The sequence below is a fragment of the Astatotilapia calliptera genome, chromosome 7, assembly GCF_900246225.1.
Source record: "Astatotilapia calliptera chromosome 7, fAstCal1.2, whole genome shotgun sequence".
Classification (NCBI taxonomy): Eukaryota; Metazoa; Chordata; class Actinopteri; order Cichliformes; family Cichlidae; genus Astatotilapia; species Astatotilapia calliptera.
In genome coordinates this window covers 25,750,675-25,772,016 of record NC_039308.1, presented here as the reverse complement: position 1 = coordinate 25,772,016, position 21,342 = coordinate 25,750,675, and the positions used below count along the sequence as shown (strand labels likewise).

The window sequence follows — 21,342 nt, the reverse complement described above, 5'->3', positions numbered from 1 at the left end:
CATGCTTTCATCTTGTTTACAGTATACCTAATCTGACCCTTGAACTGCTGGAGCAAGAATCGAGACATAACTGACCAGGGAAGGTTTTTCCAATATTCTTTTGTCCAATTTTGGTGAGCCTGTGCCTTTTGTGTTGTAACAAGTGGTTATTTGGGTTACTGTTGCCTTCCATTCAGCTCAAAGCATTCTGGCAAATCTCAGATCGACAAGGTATTTTCACTGGATGTTTTCTCATTTTCGGACCATTCTCTATAAACCCAGAGAGGGTTACCAGTAACTCTGCTAATTCTAAAATGCTTATCATATATGCATATCGTCTCATCACCAACAACCGTGCCACAGTCATGGTCACTTCTTCCATCTTTCTTCCCCATTCTGATACTCGATGTTTACATGTCTAAATGAGTCGCTGCCATTAAATATTTCTGTTAACAAGCAGTTACACTGGTATAGCTAATATATTATCCTGTGAGTTTGATTACTTCTAAGCCACTCTGCTGTATCCTACATTATTGTGTCAGTAAAATGTGGCAGAACAAAAGAATAAGAAAATAAATATTTTCTTAAAAGGGCATCTTCGGGCCTGGGTAAAGATATATTTATAGTCTAACTCACACAATAGTGCAATCCATATAACAAAATAATGTAGCTGCAGCTTGTTTTTTCGTGACTTGATGAATCATTGCTTAAATACACTGTATTTGTCTTATTTGTGGCAGGTGCCAGTTCATTTTTTTGGAAATTCTACTATTATGAAGCTCCTAAAGAAAGTGTCAACAAGAAAGTAAGATATGAGCCAGTAATATAGATGCACAGAACATTTTGAGAGTTTAGGACCTTGGTGCCTGGCAGCCGTGAGCTAAGGTGGGTTCAGTAGCTAAATTTGTGGTTTTATGGACAGAATGATAATTATGGTGATGGAAGGGAGAGTCTGTATGAGTGTGTGTGGGTGTTGTGTGGTAGGCAATGAGAAATGACAGTATGGAAAGGAAGAAAGAAAGTTATCAGAGTGAATTAGACATTAGCTGTATTGATGCCTCTCCCTTAAGCCAATCCAGCCTCTCTGCATGCACATATGGAACACAGATTTCAAGATTCACACATGCCTGCTACTCTTTCACTTGCTCTGCACAGATGTCAGTGGTGTTAAATTGCGTTTTTTCTTAAGAGTACACCACATTTCCATATCCTTCATATCGTCAAACCAGATTTCTTTGTTTATTTGTGGATATTGGAGGTTTAAATTGGCACGAAAATGTGTGTGTCCTTTGGCTTCGCAGTTTAGCTGTGTGTATACAAGATGTTAGGGAGTGTTAAGCTGAGCTGTGAATGTGTGATTCACTGTAAGTGGGAGGAAGTGGAGAAGCAGACATCATTCCTGAGGCCCATAAAAAGAAGGCTTTAAAAGGTCATTCTCTTTCTTTCTGTGGTTCTTTATTACTCTCTGTCTTTTCTTTCAAACTTTCTTTTCCTTGATGGGAAAGAAGGTTGAGCAAAAGAAAGTTTAGGGTTTCTATTGCTGTCTTCTTTCCAGTTATCTGTACATTCAGTCCATCTCCTCCCCGCCTGTCTTATGGTGTCTGCTACAAGACCATGTCCTGGAGATTTAGTGAAGTGCGTGACTGAGACTGACATCTCCCTGTTTTTCATTTCTGCTTAATTAACAGCAGCATAGCTGGAGGATTTGTAACTGCTGCTGCAGGTGTGGCTCTGTACATTGAAAAACGCTGTAGTCTGCAGGGCTGTGATGTGGCGACATGAGTTACACAATAACAGCAGCAAGTGAACTCACTCACCAGTCTCTGTGTCTTCCTGTCCTTGTCTGTTCTCTATCTCGGTCTTGGTTTGATTGTGTCTCTCTGACATCCCTGGCTGTCACTCTGCCTGCACACAAAGAGATGAATGAATCTGGCTGGCCCCTCACTTTGTCTGTTTTTCTCTCTCCTCCTCTTGTCCAGAGTTTATTGAGTTCCTCGATTTATTGTACTGATAAATTTGATCATAAACCTCTGAGCTCCACAGTCTTTTCTCTTGCAGAAGGTGATACAAAGCTTTGGCCATTTTTTAACTCGTGACAGTCAGGTTCACAAGAGCATATTGCGCTGATGTATGGTGTGTCAATATGCGATTAGCGCTGTTAAGCATAATACAAAAGAGAATGTAGATAGACTGAGGGTTGTTATACTAAGCTGTTGAAGGGTAACAAACAATCCAAATGAGAAGCACAACAAAGACAAAAAAAATGAGATGGAGAACAAGTCAGTGAAACATACAATAGCACAAAAAATGGTAGACACACACAATCTGACAAAGGCTGACTCAAACTAAATAGAATACTGTGCAAAGGTTTCCTTTATATTTTGCTAGGAAAATGGAGAATAAGGGCAGTAATTCACTGAAAAATGTACAAACATGTGCAGTTTGTACAATTCTAACAAGGTGGAAAGTCAATATTTGGTATGAACACCTTTATTCGTCAACACAGCCTAAACTCTCTTAGGCAAACTTTCTTGTCATTTCTTCTTCAGTCTTCAGGAACAGTTCTCCAGGCTTCTTAGAGGACATCCAGAGCTCTTTTTTGGATGTTGGATTCATTTTCTGTCAAAATGATCCCACACTGCTTCAGTAAAGTTGAGGTCTGGGATCTGGGGAGGCCAATCCATGTCTGATCTGCAATTTTTCTAAGAACACACTCCACAGCACGCTTTCTTACAGCTAGTTTTAGTGCAAAAATTCTATTTTATGCCTATCAAACTGTGTTATTTTTTTTTTAAAAATTCAGCTAAAGACATGCGAACAAATCATGTACGTTTTTGACAGTCTACTAATAATTGGTATCTTGCTAAGAGGGACTTATTCAGTTAGGTTGATTGGTTCAAAGGTCATTCAACCGAACTTCAAAGTGGATAAACAAACAAAAAAGAAAACACAGCCAATACCAAAAGGAGAACTGATACTCAAGACGTCTTTAAAAATGACAAGAAGTTATGGCTCTTTGGAAGCAACATATAAAGAAATTATGTTGTGAAGTGTAGCTCAAGACTTCTGTACAAGGAGGCCAGGTTAAACAGGAACAACTGAAACTAATGAGGAATGACACAATAATAGTAGTAAGTAGTAATATAGTACTTTCAATGCAGGAGAAACAAAGAATAACCCAATATCAGTAAACATAACATAAACCATTACAAGTGTGGCTCTGCCGTTTTGAATATAAATGTATAGAGGTTGTGTTTCAGTGTATCTGAAATCCAAGTTTACTTTCAAACCTCCCCTGGACAGTAACTGTTGCATTTGGAAACAGTATTTTTAAAAACAAGCCCTGCTCTTTTTCCTGACTAGACATAACAAGAAAATAAAACCTGTCATTAACTCCTGTTGCTTTTTGTTTGAAGACAAAGAGGAAAGGCCTTGCTGCTATTATAAAATACTTACCCACATTTTAATGCCGTAGTGTTGAGAATGGCAATGAGCAGTATCAGTGAAGTGGTATTACGTGCCAGGATATGAACAGTCGCAGTAAAAATCACTCTTGAGTGCGCTGTGGCGTGATAGGAGGAGAGCATTGGCCTAGTTTGAGTCTGGCGTAATTATGTAATGCTTGAGTACCTGCAGCACCAGCGGCATGACAACTTCTGAATGTAGAGGGAGCAGACAGGAACTGCACATCACTTTTCAATCCTTTTACGTGGTTTGCAAGTTAATCTCGTCTTTAGCTAGGAGGGTTTTACTGACAGTGTGCGCACGATTGCTTATTTAGTACTCGACTAACATTCTGGGACTCCCTTGTTACATCTTTTTCTCCTCACTTTAGTTTTTTCCCCCTATTTCTCCCTCAGATATTTTCTTGCTTCCTGTTGCTCTTTCTCACAATTCCAATTTTCTTCATTTACCCCCCCCCCCCCACCCCCCCCACACCCCATTTTCCTCTCTTTCTTTCTTCCCATTCCCTCATCTTTTTCAGCTTTCACCCTCCATTCCTAAAGCCACATACCAAATGGAGGGTGACAGTATGCAGCTGTGGGTTTTGTCCTCCAGACGGCATCTTAGAAAAAGATTATCCACACAAACACACACACACTCGCAGATGCATACATATGGAGGGAGCGATCGACGCTAACCTAAGTTGCTTAGGTCGCTTCTTTCACTTATATAATAATTTTGAGGTGTAGTTTTGCTGTGTGGCTTGCACTCAGATGTAAATTTCCTTGTAAGCAGGAGGATAATGGAACAAGACAACCAACTCTTTCTTTGTTGCTTTCTCTTCCTTCTCAGAAAGCAAAGCTCCATGCTGCCTTGCAGGAGAAAAATCGTTTGAACCTTGAGTTGATCAACCACCATCTGAAGGCATCCAAGTATGACCAGGTGAGAAATTCACACATGTACTGTGCAAGTATGCATTGGAAGTACACACACAGGAAAATGAAAGAAATCAGTGAATGAGCTTGGTATGATCTGTTTTTTCTGTATCAACGATGCAGGAAAAGAAACGCACACACAGTGGCTTTGAGAAAAAGGAGCAGTCAAACGACGGAACTTGTCCATCTTGTCAGATCAATATATCAGATTGATTTCCAAATATTAACAGTGTTGAGCCACAATTGTTTTTTTTTTTTATGTTTTGCTTTCAATTATATAATTGTTCTTGAGCAATAGTTCTTCAGGGTTTCTGAAGGTCTGTTTTTCATTGGACATTGGCTTCTTTTTCACTCACTTTCAGTCCTGTCCTCGTTCCTGGCTGGTTTCATTCACTAATTTCTTTAGGTCAATCTACAAAAGAAAATAACACATATACCAGACAGAAATGGTCTCAGTGGAAGAATGGCTATTAAGACACCATTCTTAAGCAAGGAAAACACAATGGAAGCTCTCTCATGGTTTGGGCCTACAATTCAAAATGTGTCAGATTTTGGTCCACCTTCGAAAGCATTTAATTAGCTACAGCTTAATTTTTCAGCATGACAATGATCCCGAACACACTGTCAATGCATTAAAAGGAAAAAAGTAAAACACCTGAATAGAAAAACACACAAATGAATATTATCAGTCATGGATTGACCTCCTTGGAGCTGTTATTGAAGCATTGTGGGATCATCTTGACAAAGAACAGAACCAGACGCCAACATTCAAAGAATAGCTTGAAGAAGAAGCCTGGAGAACTATTCCTGAAGACTGCTTGAAGAAATCACTAGAAAGCTCACCTAAGACAGTTTAAGCTGTGCTAAAGAATAAACACAGTCATACCAACTATTGACTTTAACCTCATTAGGATTGTGCAAACTCATATCTACTGTATTTCCACGTATGTTTGGACGTGTTTCAATTAATTGCTGCACCTATCTCCGATTTTTCTAGCAAAATAAACAGAAAAAAGGGTTTGCTCAAAACTTGTGACGTGTTGTATACACACACACACACACACACACACACTACTGCTACTTTCCCTTTCCTAATATTGTGCTTTTACTAATGCTGGCTCCCTGGTTTCCTGACTTCACATACTGATACATACGCATGCACACAGACCCATAAAGAGAGACAGTGACCGTTTGTGATGGTAGGCGATTAGCTGCTCTGGCGCTAATTGTGACTTTCACAGAGGGGACAGATCTGACATGTGTCCAGGGACTCAGCTCAGAGCTTTTGCTCCAAAGTGTCACAGAAAACGATGCCATCTGTTCACCGACAAGGTGGCCACGGAGATGAAAAGAAAGTGGGGCAAATGTGTGTGCAGTCCTGCCACATATACTGTATAACTGAGTGTGACTGGCTTGTAAGGGCAATTAAGACAAAGGCACAGTGAAAATGTATTTACGTGTGCATAAATAGATAGTGAATTAATGACAAGGGGAGAAGAGAACGACAGAAGCTGAGAGTAAGAAATGAAGAGACGGGAAACAAGACGGGGGATGTGATTAGAGAATCAGAGTACATAAATTGCATTTGCTTCGTAGGATCTTTGATAGATTAGAGAGAACTGATCAACTTAACTATTTTATGTTTATCACAGAAGCAGTGTTATTTTGATTGCTCAGAGTCGTTAGTGGTAACTTTTCTTTTAGCGACTGAGTTTTTAAGAAATATCAGACATATAACTCATTAAATCGAAATGTTAAGCAAAGAATGTTGAATAAAAAACAACTCCTTTGCTTGTCTGGTTTAATTAGTAACATCAGCAGTGACACAATTGATCTCTAAATAAAATGATTAGATAAAATAGAAATATTCATCCGTGTTAAGCCGCATGTATCTTTGATGTACTTCTAAATGTTATTTTTGTGAGTAAGCTTATCTATTGTGTCTCTCATCTCATGCTAATTAACGAGATGATAGGTGTGGTTCAGCTCAGTCCTTTGAGGAACCGGCTTAGCTCAAGGCCTCTGACCGATGAAGAGACGAGCGGCAGAAATGCTCAAGTCAGCAACGCTGTCTCATCAACGCTAAATGAAAATGTGCTGATTAATTTCTCTTCAAACTGTGAACTCTCAATCAACCCTCGAGCCACAAAAATGCAGCCTCTATTCATAAATGTGAAAAGTAGGTCTGCTGCAAGAACAAACCTCATAAAAATTGCATGCTTGTTTTGCTCTTTATAAAACAGACTGCATTTTGAGACTCTTCAAGTAAAACAACGACGACGCAATTAAAGTGTTTTCTTTCTTCGCTTTGTTGTGGTTTTCTCTTTGCCTCTTTTGCTGCTGACCTTTTTTTCTTTTCCACCCACAGTTATTCAAATTCATGTTTTAACAATCCACTTAACCTTCGCTTGTTTCTCATCTATCCCTTCGTTGTGTCTGTGCTCAATTCATGATTCGAATTCTTGCAGGTGCAATCCGACTATGATCGGCTGAGACAGACTTTTGCTGTAGTGAGTCAGGAGAGAGACGTGGCCCAGGAGCAGAGGAGCCAACTCCAGGAAAAAGTGGATAACCTGGAACACGTTTTAAAGGTGGGACAAATTTTTTTGCCTTAATAATATCAGATTTGAGTTCCTCTGTGCTATTTGACCACACATAAACCCCTGGACTAAAGATTTCACTCATTTCTTGTATAAATTTTATTGTCTTACCTACTTTTCGCACAGATTTCAGATGTAATTACCTGTAATTATTATTCAGTTTCTGTGCATTTATTTGAGTCTAAATTTAGTTCAACAGACCACTAAACAATCTGTAAAGTCAACCACACACCTGTTGTACCTATGAGTAGAAAATGTGATGACCCAAGCCTAAACCACCTTTTCTTGCTTCTTTTTCTCCATTATATCAATCCATCTCACTCCATTTCTCCAGCATTCCCATCTTCTTCATAGTCCAACATGTGTTCACTTCAGTAGTCCTCACACCAGTCACGATAACTGATTTTTCAGGCCCAGTTTTACTGTCACTCTTTCGGAAATATTCCCATTTCCCATGCATTTGTGTCCTCAGAAAACCTGAGAAGGAAACTGAGGCAATACATGAGGTGTAGTGTCACCGGCTTCATGGAAAGGCTGTTTTCTTTATTGTGTTCTGGTCTGCCAATAGTAATCAGACACAGTCTCGCTGCACTGCGAGAGGGACTCTCATTACAAATCCTCGCCTCCCTGCATCTCCTATCGATTGTGTGTCTGTCAGGATATTTGAGAGCGAAATGTACCCGCATGAGAAAAACTGACCAGCTCCCCGATACAGCAGAGAAAGCTTTGTCACTTTCTCATTGTGCATTGATTATGGAGACAAAGAAATAATTTAGAGAAAATTACACAGGATAATGTGGGTGGAGAAAGCAGAGATGGTAGAAACACAGTGTGAAAGAACAGAAAAAGACCTGGTTCAAAACTAATGAGATGCAGCACTGTCTGTGTTATTTTTAATCATATAATCTGATAACAAAAGTTTTCTTTTTGTTGTTTGTTTTGGTCAAAGTCTGGTATACAAGTTAGAACACAAGGTGGGAGGAAATAATTATTTGATCCCCTGCTGAATTTGTGAGTTTGCTCACTTACAAAGAAATGAAAAGTCTCCAATTTTTATGGTAGTTCAGTGTTAATGCAGGCAGACAGAATATCAACCAATTATCCAGAAAAGAATAGACATTTGATCCTCTTCAACCCAGCCTGAATTCTGGCTCTCACCGATTGGCTGTGTTTGGGTCTGGAGCTCCATGCAAGATCCTGATGAGAATGATCGTGAGAAAGGTGGTGGATCAGACCAAAACTACATCGGAGGTGTTTGTTAATATTCTAAAGGCAGTTGAGACCACAGTCACCGAGGACACCAATGGTAACACACTTTGGCATAATGGATTAAAGTCTTGAAGCAACTGTAAGGTCCCCCTGCTCAAGGCCACATGTACAGGCCCGACTTAAGTTTGCCAGTGAACATCTAAATGATCCAGAGAAGGCTTGGGAGGCAGTGCTGTGGAGAGATGAACCCAAAATCAAGCTCTTTGGCATCAACTTGTTTGCCATACACGGAGGTGGAAACATATTCTTTTGGGACGTTTTTCTCCAGAGGGTGCAAGACAACTTTACCACATTTAGGGGCCAGTGGTTTGGGCCTCGTACCACGAAATCTTGGATGAGAACTTAGACAGCAAGAACACTAAAGATGGGTTGTGGATGGATCTTTCAGCATGGTAGTGACCCAAACCATACCACCAAGGTACCATAGGAGTGGGTAAAGAAGGAAAACTTCAAGGTCATGATCTCTTAGCCCTGCGATGTTTGGAAACCTGGTAACCAACTACAAGAAATGCTGCTGTGCTTGCCAACAAGGGTTTCTCCACAGAGTACTAAGTCATGTTTTCCTCATTTCATTCAATGTCGTGCAAATCAATTTATAATTTTCACATAATTTGTTTTTTCAGGATCTTTGGTTACTATTCTGTGTATCCATTACAATGGAACTACTATAAAAATGAGAGACTGTTAATTTCTCTGTGAGCAAACATACAGAGGATCAAACACTGCCGTCTTTAACCTCCTAAGACCCGAACTCTTCCACGACATGCATTTTTAATTTCTCTTTGATATTTGGGCATATTGGGACCCAATGAATGTAAAAACAAAGAATTACCAGATTTTTTTTTTTTTACCTTATTTTTGTTTTTAAGAAAAATAAGAGCCACATATGAGGATATTCGTTTAAAACTGCGATAGAACAGTAGCAGTATAATGTCCCCGTAAGTGGATATCAGGCCCTTGCAGAGCAAAATTGAGTATTTTGGTCTAAATAACCCAAAATCTGATGTCCACATATGTGGACGTCAGGTCCTAAGAGGTTAAAGCGAGCAACCAATTTAACTAGGAAACAGATTTTTTTTAAAAAGAAAAAACCCCACTATATTGTATTTAGTAGTTTTTTTTCTTATCTGTGGCCATGGCTCATGTTACACTTACAAAACAGAGTTTAAGATGGTAAGATTTTCATTGGCAGTGATCAGAAGGGACAGGATTAGAAATGAGAACAAACATATAAACTAATAATCTGCAGTGACATCAGACCTTTGTTAGACATGTATGTGTGTCAACAGAGGTAAATCCAGAGTGTAGTCTTAAAAATTGTGAATTATAGTATTATAGTATAGTATATAGTATAGAATTATAGCGTGACTATAGTAATGTGATGGAGAGCTGACCATTATCAGGCCGTGATTTATCTTCCAGTTGGATTTTGGGGACCTCCTGGCTTTTGTTTTGGTATACTGTTGACAGATGTTTTTAATTTGCCAGTGTCTTCCTCCTCATTCAGTAGAGACACAACCAGTTTATGGATGTTGACAAGTGAGACTGTCCCGAGGAACAGCCAAAGCATTAGCTCCAAATAAAGTCTGAAACTTCTCAACAGCAAATATCAGGTCAAGCCTGAAGTTTTTGACAATAATTTTAAGTCAGTTCATAAGACGTCATGAGTTTTATAGGCAGTCAGTTGCATTTTTTTTTCCAGGTGCCTGATGTCACGTGCTTTTAATGCCCAGTTAAATAGAGTCTGTTTTGATTCCTGTCTCTAATAAGTCAGCATCTTTCTTTTGCTGTTTCAATCCAGTCTTAGTCAACTTTTCAAGGCCTCGAGTCCACATCAAGCAGTGTAGACCTTGGATAACTCTGCAGTAGTCCAAGGGTTGGAGCTGTTTGAAATTGTAATAAGTTAACCAAAGCAGATAAAGTGAAAGATCGCAGATCTTTTTAAAATGACAAAACGAGGTGTTTAAATGCAGGCGTGACCATTGGTTCCCGTGTGAAAAAGCAAGGGTTAAAAAAGCAGTTTCACTAAGGCTCCAGTGACAGCCTCTCAGCTACCCCGGTCCTCTGCAGCTTAGAGCTTCTCCATGATTATGCAAAGCAGTGACTGGCTGCTCAGGACACCTCGAAGCCACTCCCGGAGGTAAAGAAGATTTTCTTTTTTCAAGGGAGAAAGAACAGGGAAAAAAATATGAATGTCAGAGCTTTCTAAGCTGTCTTTTCTTCTTAAGCTCACAGAGACATCCTATGGCCTTAATTCTGTTTCTGCAAGATGTGGCAGCTGGTTGTGACTTCATGCATAGATACTGTACAGTCATGACTTGGCTAATTTGGCAAAGGGTAGATTTGGATCAGGAGCGACTATGCGTGACAGCTTTGTGTAAGTCAGTGCAGACTATAGAGTATGTTTGGTGCCAGAGATATATATGTTACAGAAGCCAGTGTTACTTAATGCTCTTCTCTTCACGTACCTTGCCTCTTAAGTGACATCGTATGTGAGGGTGCAAAATCTTTAAACTTTAAACAACCAACATATAATGTGCTAATTACTAAGCTTAACGGGCTGCTAGTTGGCAGATCTCTAAACTGTCATATAGAAGCAAGCTGTTTTCTTCCACTTCAGCCTTAGATAAACTAGGTGGTAATTGGTATTAATATTTTTATCCAACTCTTGGCAACCTTTCAAATGAATTGCTTGGTTTAATCTTTGAGGATTAGGCAATGCTTCACTTCAATTTGTGGGATTTATTACACTGAAGCTGATGCAACAACACTGTGGCTATTCCTATTTTTCCAAGCAGTCCTCATTTTTCCTCAGAAATGGATGCAATGTCGCTAAATCAGGTGGACAGGGCTCAGATTCCTCAAAAGCTCTTGCCAGAGTGGTAGAGAGAATAGATTTACTCGATGACATTGAAACGTGAGAATACTGTTTTCAACAAAAGATTGCAGCTGGGTAATTTATTATTTTTGCAGTAGTGTTGGAAATAATCTCTCCTCCTTCTGCTTCCCCTGTTTCTTCCTAGCATATGCATGAGGCTGTAGAGCTAAAGCAACAGTTGCAGACAGAGCATGAGCAAGCCTTGGTGGCCCTTCACACCAAGCAGAAGGAGATCAATCAATTGCAAAAGGTATGTTTAAAAACCGCTTTAAGTCTATTCTTTTAATACTTTTGGCAGAATCCCTCCTTGGTTATCAACTTTTGTGTAGTGAATTTATGCCAAAGGTCTTTGTTTGGATAATGATGTGTCTTGAGCCACTTTATGCTGAATCACTGCTACTGTATCAGAAAATACAGATACCTCATATAGCCCGCCCCAAAATCAGCAGATGTGATTACAAATGCAGCCATGGTCCCTTTGATCGTGTGATGAAGAACACGGCTAAAAATGCTGCGTTTGTAGTTGCTGATATATTTGTACACATTACAAATATCTTGCAGCATGAAGATCTGACCTGTTGTGGTTGTTTTATTCTTTTTTGATATTTCGTAAAAAAAAGGATATACATGTGCGCATGTGTTCCTGCTTACTGTTTCCTTCCTATGATGATGACTGAAATAATATCAAATACCTTCTGGATTAGACCACAAGTTTAACATGATGAAAAGTGTCTCTTTCTCGGAAGTCTGTGAGGTTTGTTTGTCTCATTTTGGTCCCATTTTTGCATTGATGTTTGTTCAAAAGAGAATCATTAATGTTCAAAGATGCAGATCATTCAAACTGAGACAAATTGATTTGCACAGTCGCTCAAGAGTGGGTTTAATTTCACTGCCTTTAACAGCCAGTACTTGGACACTAACATGTCCTAAAATAAGCCAGTTGCTTTTTATTGGAGCTGTACCATCAGAAGTAGGCATCTCTTCAAGTACCAGCTCTGTTTGATGAACCAGTGAGCATCCGCCAGGGTATTGCGTTGACAGTATGTCAGCTGTGTACTGTCTATTCTACCTCATGGACCGTGATCACAGTGTCAGCTGTCATTGTGTGTTTCTGTGTGTTCTCTGCAGGCTTGGGTTCAAACTGACCAAGAGCATGAGGAAGCAGTACACCTGTTAGAGGTACAGTAAGCTGAACAAACCCTTATGTTTCCTGGATTGCTGTGTTTCTTAAACATAGTGGAGCTTTCTGTTTTAACCAGGCGAATCAAAACACATCCTTAAGATGGTTCATGTAGTATTGGGTCAGTTTTCCAGATGAAATAAGGGGAAACATGGATAAGTTGGTGATGAAGCTCTCCTTTTTGGAACATATGGAAAAGACTCGAAGCTTGTCTATGTATCAAGTTAGCTGCTGTAAAACATCCTGTCTGGCTCTACTACAGCACCCAGTGCTTTGAACTAGCCTTGAACTTTTAGCTTCAGTTTTAGCTTTATGGTTATTTCCATCTTCTTTTCTGGAGCAGGAAGTGGCCATATTTAAATGAGATAGTGGAGTGTTAAATTATAAACTAAGGCCAGTAATCTTGATTGTACATATCATATCTATGGGTGCAGTGTGGAGACTTCTTCGATTGTTTTATAGTATAACAACTGCACAGCAAGCTATATTAATTGTCTGATATATTAAAAGTACTGTAAGAGGCACAAAGACACCACAGAGATGGTCAAAATGTCCAACGCTGGGCTCTAAAAGTGAGAATTTTAGGCTATGTCCACACGTAGGGTGTTTGCTAAAACTGAGATTTTTCTGAGGTCATTTTGAAAAACATCTCAGTCCAAATGTAAATGCAAAGAGCGATCTACTGTCTGTCAAGAACATGCCAAAGCAACAAGCTGCGATATAAACGTAACTTGGAGGAAATGTTAGCTAATCAAAAGCTCACAATCTGACATCAAAAAGGAGATGAAAGCGCACACCTTTGATGTTGCAAGACACAATATAGAGTTTTTCTTTCCAACATTCAATTGTGTAAATGCAGAAACTTGAAGGTTGTTTTTTTTTTTTAAATCTTCACCCCAGCAGTTTTTTTTTTTTTTTTAAATGTCTGTTTCCAGTGCAGTTCTTTAGATATTTTATCCTGGGCTAACATCAACCAACACTGCCATCCTCAGAGCCATTCTACATTTGGGGCTAAAATAAAATAAGCGAGGTATATTTGTCAAACGAATGTATTAGTTTAACTGCGTGACTCACACCCACACCATCTTCAGTAATCACCTCTGCTGAGCCTGAAATCGAACGCAGAGACGCAGGAAATTATTTAAATTAAGTAAATTGAAAAGTGACGTTTCTTGGACTAACTAGTGCATTTAAACTGGCAACACATTAAGAGAGATGTTAAAAAAAAGGCACCGTCTGCACACGCCTACGTAGGCCTTCAACGACGTCTAATCAGGCTAATTGAAAACAGCTGCGTGGGTGGACAAGCAGAGTTTTAATGTGGAGCCATACGACGCAAGTTTATTCTAAACTTGAACTTATGACACATGGGTACCGTTGGGGTTCTGGACTCTCTTCTAATGAAGTCCCATAAGTAAGTTCCCCCCCGTCTCTCTTCCAGCAAAACACTTATCTGCTTGGCTACACTATTGTGTAGTTTTTTCCAGTACTCCACACCAGATTGTGACTCATACATCAGACTAGTCAGACAATAGCGTATCCTTTGTGCTTGCGGTCACATTTCTATCTTCTTATTCAGGCTGCTTTTGTTATAGCGCTCCAAACGCTTCTGTTTAGTAGTTGCGTTGTCACGCGTTGCATTGACGCTTCACGTGGCCCCCCCCCCGGATGGTAATCGTTGACCCGCTGTTTCATCACAGACCTCTACTCAAAATTATTTTCTCGTCTTACTTTAAATCCTTTTGCTACGAGAATACGTCGCAGACTCCTTTGTGTGCGGCTCATATGAGGTCACGTTATTATCCATCTGGAGCGCTCTAATACGATTTTACTGAGCAAGCAGACTGAGTTTGGCTCAGAAAAAACAGTTTGGTCAGAGAAATTGAAACTCTGTCAAGGAGATCTCTTCCTAGAAATCCCTGAATCAGTTGGTCTCTTTCACAGGCGCGTTTCTCTATAGTTATGGGCAAATATGGCCACAGGAGGGAAAGCATAGTTGTGCTGTCTGTAGGTGTGAAATCCCCATATGTTTTCCACTCTGTGTTTTTGTGCTTAGGAGTCCATTTCAGTTTGACAAACACATTTGTCTTATTTTTTTGTCGACTCATAAATACATTTGTGTTCTCATTGGTTCCCCTTCCGTTTGCTTTTATTAACGATTGGTTCTTTTTGCCTTTTTTTTTCCTTTCTTTACTTACTACTTCTGATTTCCACATTTTGTCTGAACAGAACAATAAGGACAGAATGTTTCAGGTATTTATTTTCATCCCTGATTAGTTAGTTACATCACCCTTTCTTTCCTCTTCGAATTTTCCTTTAATTGCAAACCTGTGAAACCAAAATTATATTCTGTATCACCAAAAGTGATTATATGTATATTCACGCTTTCCCCTCTAGGCCTTCCTCTGATAGCATGTCTATGATATAACTTCATGGAGTGCTCAGGCTTGGTTATCACGATTTAACCATATCAGTAAATGACTCTACACTTCCACGTGTTTAGATTAGATTCCTAGACATTCAAAATTATATACTGCCAAAGCCCAGAAGAATAATCACCTTTCACCTCTCATTCTTTTTTTTTTTCTTTTTTTTTTTCCTCTCAGTCTTCACAATCCTTACTGCTCTTTTTTTCTTAACTGCCAAAGGTCAAGGTTCGTGACCTGGAGCAGGAATGCCGGTCACACAGTGAACACTTTCACCAGCTGTCCAAAGAGCTGCTGAATTTCCGCCTCCAGTCGGAACCTGTGAATATCCCTAAAAGTAATACCACCTCTGCATCCCAGATCCCGCCCTCACCACAGAAGAAACTCTCGCAGGTCAGATTCGAAGCCCAACCAGAGACAGGTGAGTCTCACCTCACAGGCAGCTTTGTATGAAACACATTGAGCCATAAAGGCAATTATGAGGCTGGGGAACGGGGACATATCAAAACAAATCAAAAGTCTTAGAAAGTCAGTCCCTGATTTTTATTTATTTATTTATTTTTCTCTGATTACTACTTTCCTCAGTTTTAGCTGAGCGGTTTTATGTGTTTACTTGAGTGTGAGTGTGGTTCTGTGAGTATTAATGTAACTGTGTAATATAAAGTGGTGATATAAAACTGTAGACTAGCAGGGTTAAATATTAGTGGGGTCTAACTATTCTAAAAACACATGTGCTCTCCAGATAAAAGCATCTGCGAAATTATTAGTGCTTAAAAGGGTTATGATCAGATAAAATGATAATTAGTGATCTAATCCCCAGACAGCTCACATTACAGCTGGACCCACTCACTGCAAACCAGAGGTGGATACCATTAATGGAGACGGTGCTTATTCATGATCAATATCTGCCCTTGATCACAAGCCTGATGTACGACACGAATGTAATTTAACACATTAGTATTCTAACAACACAGTGCAACCTGCAGATACAGCAAATAGAGCCGTATCAGTGATGTAGATTTATACAGTCTGGCACAAACCAAAGGTCTTTGAAGTGCTGAAAATCCTGTTTTATCTGTCTCTTCACTTCGGGCAGAATTCACTGATGTTTTTGTGCTAATGCGTAATATTACATACAAACCACAAGAACGCAGTGATGCACTTGATCTGTGTTGTTTACGTATCGTTAATTTCTTCAGGGAATTCCGTTTTGTGTTTTCTGCATTTTTTTTAAGTCTGTTTTGCCAATAGGATGGGCTGATAGGGGTGGAGTAGCCTTCCAAATGAAGGGTGTTAGCTGTACCCGCAGGAGATCAATGGTTTTGCTCCAAAGAGCGCGAAATGGTTGTGGAAGGAAAAGGCAGTTACTCTTTATTTGCTATGGAAATCAATGTCTCCCAGGTGATGAGAGTGCGGCAGACACGCCGCTGCTGATATCCCAGTTCTTGCCCTGCTCACCGCAGACTGGAGACGGAGAACCACCAGAACTGCTGTCTGTCAAATCCAGCACCGTGACAACGGACCACCCCATCCACCCCCGACAGTTTCCCTCATCAGAGGTGGGTCTGTGTGATGCCACATCCATGAATAATGCATGCATAACCTATTATGTTAATTGTTTTTAAATAATTAACTTACATATTCATATCTTGAAAAGGAATGGTTCAAGAGTTGCTGCAAACTGCTAATTCTTAAATATGCTGTAGGAAAGTCGCTTATCCCTGCTAATAACACTTTAATTTGTTCCTCTCATTTATCTATAGATGGAGGATGAGGCCAGCCCATCACCCAGGTCCAAATCTCGCTACACAGGCCAGGTCCGCCTTTGCACTGCCCGTTATAGGTGCATAAGACAAGTTTAAATACAGAAATAATTTCATTTTGGGTTTTAACGCGCATTATCTTTAATTTTCCTTCACAAATGAATGAAAAACCTTTCTTTCCTTCAAGTTATAACCCTTACGATGGACCAAATGAGCATCCTGAAGCAGAACTCCCCCTTGTGGCTGGAAAGTATCTGTATGTGTATGGAAACATGGATGACGATGGCTTCTATGAAGGTGAGTCGTACACAACACACATAGAGCATTTGAAGCGGTCTGTGAGGCGATATGTGCTTCTGGCTCGATAAATCAAATTCTGGCAAAAATCTGAAAATACTGCAACAAATTTTCTATTTGGGAGGATAGGTTTTCTTCTGTTCAGGCCTGCAGTTTTGCCTGAGTGCTTGTCTGCTGATGCTGCCTGACAGTGAAAACAAGTGTATGCATCATTATGTATTGTCTCAAAAACACAAAAAAGACACAAAAATGCCGAGTAGTGTGTGTCAGCTGGCATTTATTCTCCACTGAAGTTGTTTTGTCTTTCACCATCGTATTTATGTCTGTGGCGTTTTTGACTGTAGCATGTAGTAATAATAATAATAATAATAATGGATTGCATTTATATAGCGCTTTTCGGGACCCCTCAAAGCGCTTTACAATACCACTATTCATTCATTCTCACATTCATACACTGGTGAAGGCAAGCTACAGTTGTAGCCACAGCTGCCCCGGGGCAGACTGACAGAGGCGAGGCGCCATCGCGCCATCGGCCCCTCTGGCCATCACTGGTAGGTGGTAGGTGAAGTGTCTTGCCCAAGGACACAACGACCAAGACTGTCTGAGCCAGGGCTCGAACCGGCAACCTTCCGATTACAAGACGAACTGCCAACTCTTGAGCCACGATCGCCCTACTGCATTGCACCTACAGCACACTGTGCAGTAAGTGGTATATGCAAAAATGTTGTATGTGTAGAATGACACATTGTATCTGTGATGCATTTTGTGCCCCTGCAGTCTCTTTACATTATGTCGTGTTATGTAATGATACAGCACAATCTAAACGTAATGCTGATGCAGTCATTTTTGTAAACGTGCTGCAAGGACTACTTGACAGGCTTTGTCACCCTGATATAGAATAAGTCCGTCATACATACTAGTTGGCTACTTTCATCGCGTGACTTCCACTTAGTCAGTGCGTGGTGTCATGAAGAAAAGTTTCCCGACACTTTTTCATAACTGGTGGCTGGACTCACTCTCTGTATAATCTCTTTATAATTATGAAGGCTTCTCCATCAGAGGCAATCCTAATCCCCCTTGCTAGCAATCCTGCAGCCAGCACAGACCGTCATAGAAAGCCCTGTGATTCATTAGCTGTGTGCAGTCAGATTGCATGGTATTGCAGACGGTCCCTGTATTTACCACACAGGAGGGGCGACTTGGGCTGCATACCAAGCTGTTGTCAGGATGGGGACCTTGGTCTCTTAGTTTGATGACTAATCCAGCAGGGCTCAGCTTAATCATCAGCACACATAAACAACAAACACACTCGCTCAGATACACTTGTAGAGACACACCAAGATGGTCTTAAGGCCCCCCAGGCCTCTGTGGAAAAAGGGATTGAAGGACGAGATGATAGGGAGCTTTGTTGAAGACAAACTTATTGCCTTGGGGGAAAAACTACACTGCAAATCTAAGCACTTTCTTTTCTTTCTTTTTTTTCTGCATTGACCGCAGCATCTACGTACTCTGGGGTGCTCCTGGAAATGTTCAAACGCTGAGGTCCTTAGAAATGTTGAAAGGAGTGTTTTCTAAGTTGTGTGTTGGAGTATGAAAGATGGCATCAGAGAACCCGTGGGGAATCTTACATCTTAGGGAATAGAACATGCTGTATGTTTACATATCTTCCACCTCTCACTCAGTGACTCATTCTCACCTTGCAGGTTAAAAAAAAGAAGAAGCTCTCACCGATTTATGTGTTTAAGTTATTGCTTTGCTTTTGTCTTTGTGTTGTGAGAGAAGCCTAATTTTAACACTTACAGGTGGCATCAAAACAGAAAGTTTTTCCTAAAGAGACATTTATTAAATAGTAGCAGGATTTTCTGTTATCTACTTTTATTCTTTTTAACTAGAAATATCAATTTAAAAAATGAATAACATATTTCTGTTATTTTCTACCTTTGTGTCTGTACTTGTTTATGCTTGACAGGGGAGCTGCTGGATGGCCAAAGAGGACTTGTTCCTTCCAACTTTGTGGAGTTTGTCCAGGACAAAGAAAAACCAGGCATTCAGGCTGGAGACGCAGGGGAAGATCTCAGCTCACTTGAGCACACATCCCTAGCCTTGATGGCTGTGGATGGAGGTGCCTCCCAGGATGGCCTTCTGAGCTCAGCAAACGCTTTGGTTCCCTGTAGCAATGGGACAGGTGGGGCCTTGGATCCTGAGGACCTGGCGGAAGACGTTGTGCCTTACCCCAGAAAGATCACCTTGATCAAGCAGCTGGCACGGAGTGTCATCGTGGCCTGGGAGCCTCCACTAGTGCCTTTGGGCTGGGGGAACATCTCTAGCTACAATGTGTTAGTAGATGGGGAGCTTCGTGCCAATATACCATACGGTGGTCGGACCAAGTGTTTGCTGGAGAAGCTGGACCTGGACGGCTGCGTCCACCGTGTGTCAGTGCAGAGTGTCACGGACCGGGGCTTGTCAGATGAGCTGCGCTGCACCTTGCTAGTGGGAGCCAATGTGGTGGTGGCGCCGTGCGGTCTGCGCGTCGATGACATTCAGCGTGACACTGCCGAGCTCTCTTGGTTGCCTAGCAACAGCAACTATGCTCACACTGTGTTCTTAGACGGGGTAGAGCACGCAGCGGTAAAACCGGGAAGGTATAGACTACGGTTCCACAACCTGAAGCCCCTGACAGTTTACAAAGTGACGGTGGTGGCGCAGCCCCACCAGGTGCCGTGGCAACTGCCGCTGGAGCAGAGAGAGAGGAAGGAAGCCGGCGTGGAGTTTTGCACTCAGGCAGCAGGTCAGAAAGGTTTATTATTATCCACAGAGATACTGTATCAATAATGCACAGCTTAATAGCTGGCGATTACTTTCACATGCTTCTAAGAATCTTAGTTTAACTCTCATATGCAAGATCATGTACTGTAATATGAATTCTAATGTTATTGTACTCTGCTCTAGAATAGTATAGCGTCACATTTCTTTACCATGTCGTTGTTGTGTATTGTATTTTGTCTAGGTCCAACACCATTTTGCAGAACAGGTCAGAACAAAGCTTGAGGGGTTGGTTTCCCATATATTCAAGCACTAAACCTAATGGATGTCATTAGTGCTCTGACACATTTTGCAGGGAGGATGACTGTGCCATGTTGTTCAGCATATGCAGTTTATTATGAAATGTGGGCAAAATGGCATCTTATTCTGGTTCTGAGATTGAAAACCTTTTAAAAACAAGTCTGTCATTACATGTCCTTTGAAAATGCACAATTTGTTGTTCGAAACCAAATTTGTATGCAATTTTGCCCAAGTTTGCTGCACAGTGCACTTCACTAATTAGAGAATACCAGAGCAGCATGAGATATGATCAATAATTACGATGAGTCATTTCCTCAGCCTATAGCCTAGCCTGACATAGCCAGTTCTATATAAAGCGGTGCCCCTCCACTGCTCACTGAAATGACCATTTTCTATCAGTGTGCATTTGCTTCTGCTCGAATGCAGTTGTGCATGTTTCAAAGAGATCAGAAAAAAGAAATGCTGAGCTCTAATCAGGCTCTCTGCATGTGGAGACAGCAGTGTATATCTCGGGGCAACCCTTAAAGTTTTCATCTCTTCCAAAGATTACTGAATGGTTATAGTAGAATAGCATATATAAGGAATACAGACCTAAAAATATAGGTCTGTATATAAAAATAAAAATAAAAATTTCATTTTGATTTATCTGACAATCATCTTGGGTTAGGAAATATTAGTGTTGTGCAAAAACTCACCATACACTTAAATGACATTGTCTAAACACAACACGAAGTGTTTTGTGAATGTTTCCCACCAGCAATGTCATGCTATCAAGTAGCCCGCATGAACTGTGTATCTCTGCAAAATACAAATAAGCTGTTATGTAATTTCATAAATTTAGATATGCAAGTCAAATTATAACCCCCCCCCCCCCCACCCCAACCTCACGTCCTCATTTCCTCCTTTGTGTCTGGGCATTTCTGTGCATGGTGGTCTGTGTGTGTGTGTGTGTGTGTGTGTGTGTGTGTGTGTGTGTGTGTGTGTGTGTGTGTGTGTACACGTATTTGTGCATCTAATGAATGCTTCACATCATTCCCCCTCTTGTTTGTATCCTACATGTACTAAATCAGTAAACCGTAAGAGATTATTTTTCTTACACACTGGATTGGTTACCTCCCAGGGCCTCCGCTGCCACCCCAGGATGTTCAGGTGCTCTGTGGGCAGGCTCCAGGGGTCCTGCAGGTCTGCTGGAAGCCCCCCAACATCTCTCCCACAGGCACATCCAATGGGGCAAATGTCATTGGTTACGCAGTCTGCACTAAAGGGCAGAGGGTGAGTTAGCATGTCTAGGTCTCGCCTGCCTGGACTAGTTTACTTTTTATATATCATTCTTTTTAAAAGGATATGAGTGATCACACAGAGCTCATCTTGATTTAAAGGCATTGCTCATGATGTATTGTGTTCTGTTATGAGAAACTACAGTAGTTTGTGGCTAAATCCTAAGCATATGGGATGTATATTCCTAAGGTCTACATGCTGTACAGTATTTACAACACTGTGAAATGTTT

At 40.6% G+C, this 21,342-nt stretch overlaps 1 protein-coding gene across 4 annotated transcripts in view; it reads left to right on the top strand.

The window, feature by feature from the left end:
- Positions 1 to 21,342, top strand: part of rimbp2a (RIMS binding protein 2a) — a 67,328-nt gene that overhangs the window by 32,634 nt on the left and 13,352 nt on the right. For 2 of the 4 annotated variants that reach the window (XM_026174068.1, XM_026174071.1), the window contains exons 3-14: positions 4,276 to 4,365; positions 6,827 to 6,949; positions 11,251 to 11,355; positions 12,234 to 12,284; positions 14,515 to 14,538; positions 14,934 to 15,132; positions 16,113 to 16,270; positions 16,475 to 16,554; positions 16,662 to 16,771; positions 18,741 to 19,559; positions 19,779 to 19,802; positions 20,955 to 21,106. In XM_026174068.1, coding sequence (XP_026029853.1) covers positions 4,276 to 4,365; positions 6,827 to 6,949; positions 11,251 to 11,355; positions 12,234 to 12,284; positions 14,515 to 14,538; positions 14,934 to 15,132; positions 16,113 to 16,270; positions 16,475 to 16,554; positions 16,662 to 16,771; positions 18,741 to 19,559; positions 19,779 to 19,802; positions 20,955 to 21,106 — 1,935 coding nt within the window. The remainder of the gene's footprint in view (positions 1 to 4,275; positions 4,366 to 6,826; positions 6,950 to 11,250; positions 11,356 to 12,233; positions 12,285 to 14,514; positions 14,539 to 14,933; positions 15,133 to 16,112; positions 16,271 to 16,474; positions 16,555 to 16,661; positions 16,772 to 18,740; positions 19,560 to 19,778; positions 19,803 to 20,954; positions 21,107 to 21,342) is intronic. The other 2 variants (XM_026174070.1, XM_026174072.1) reach the window with 2 other exon arrangements.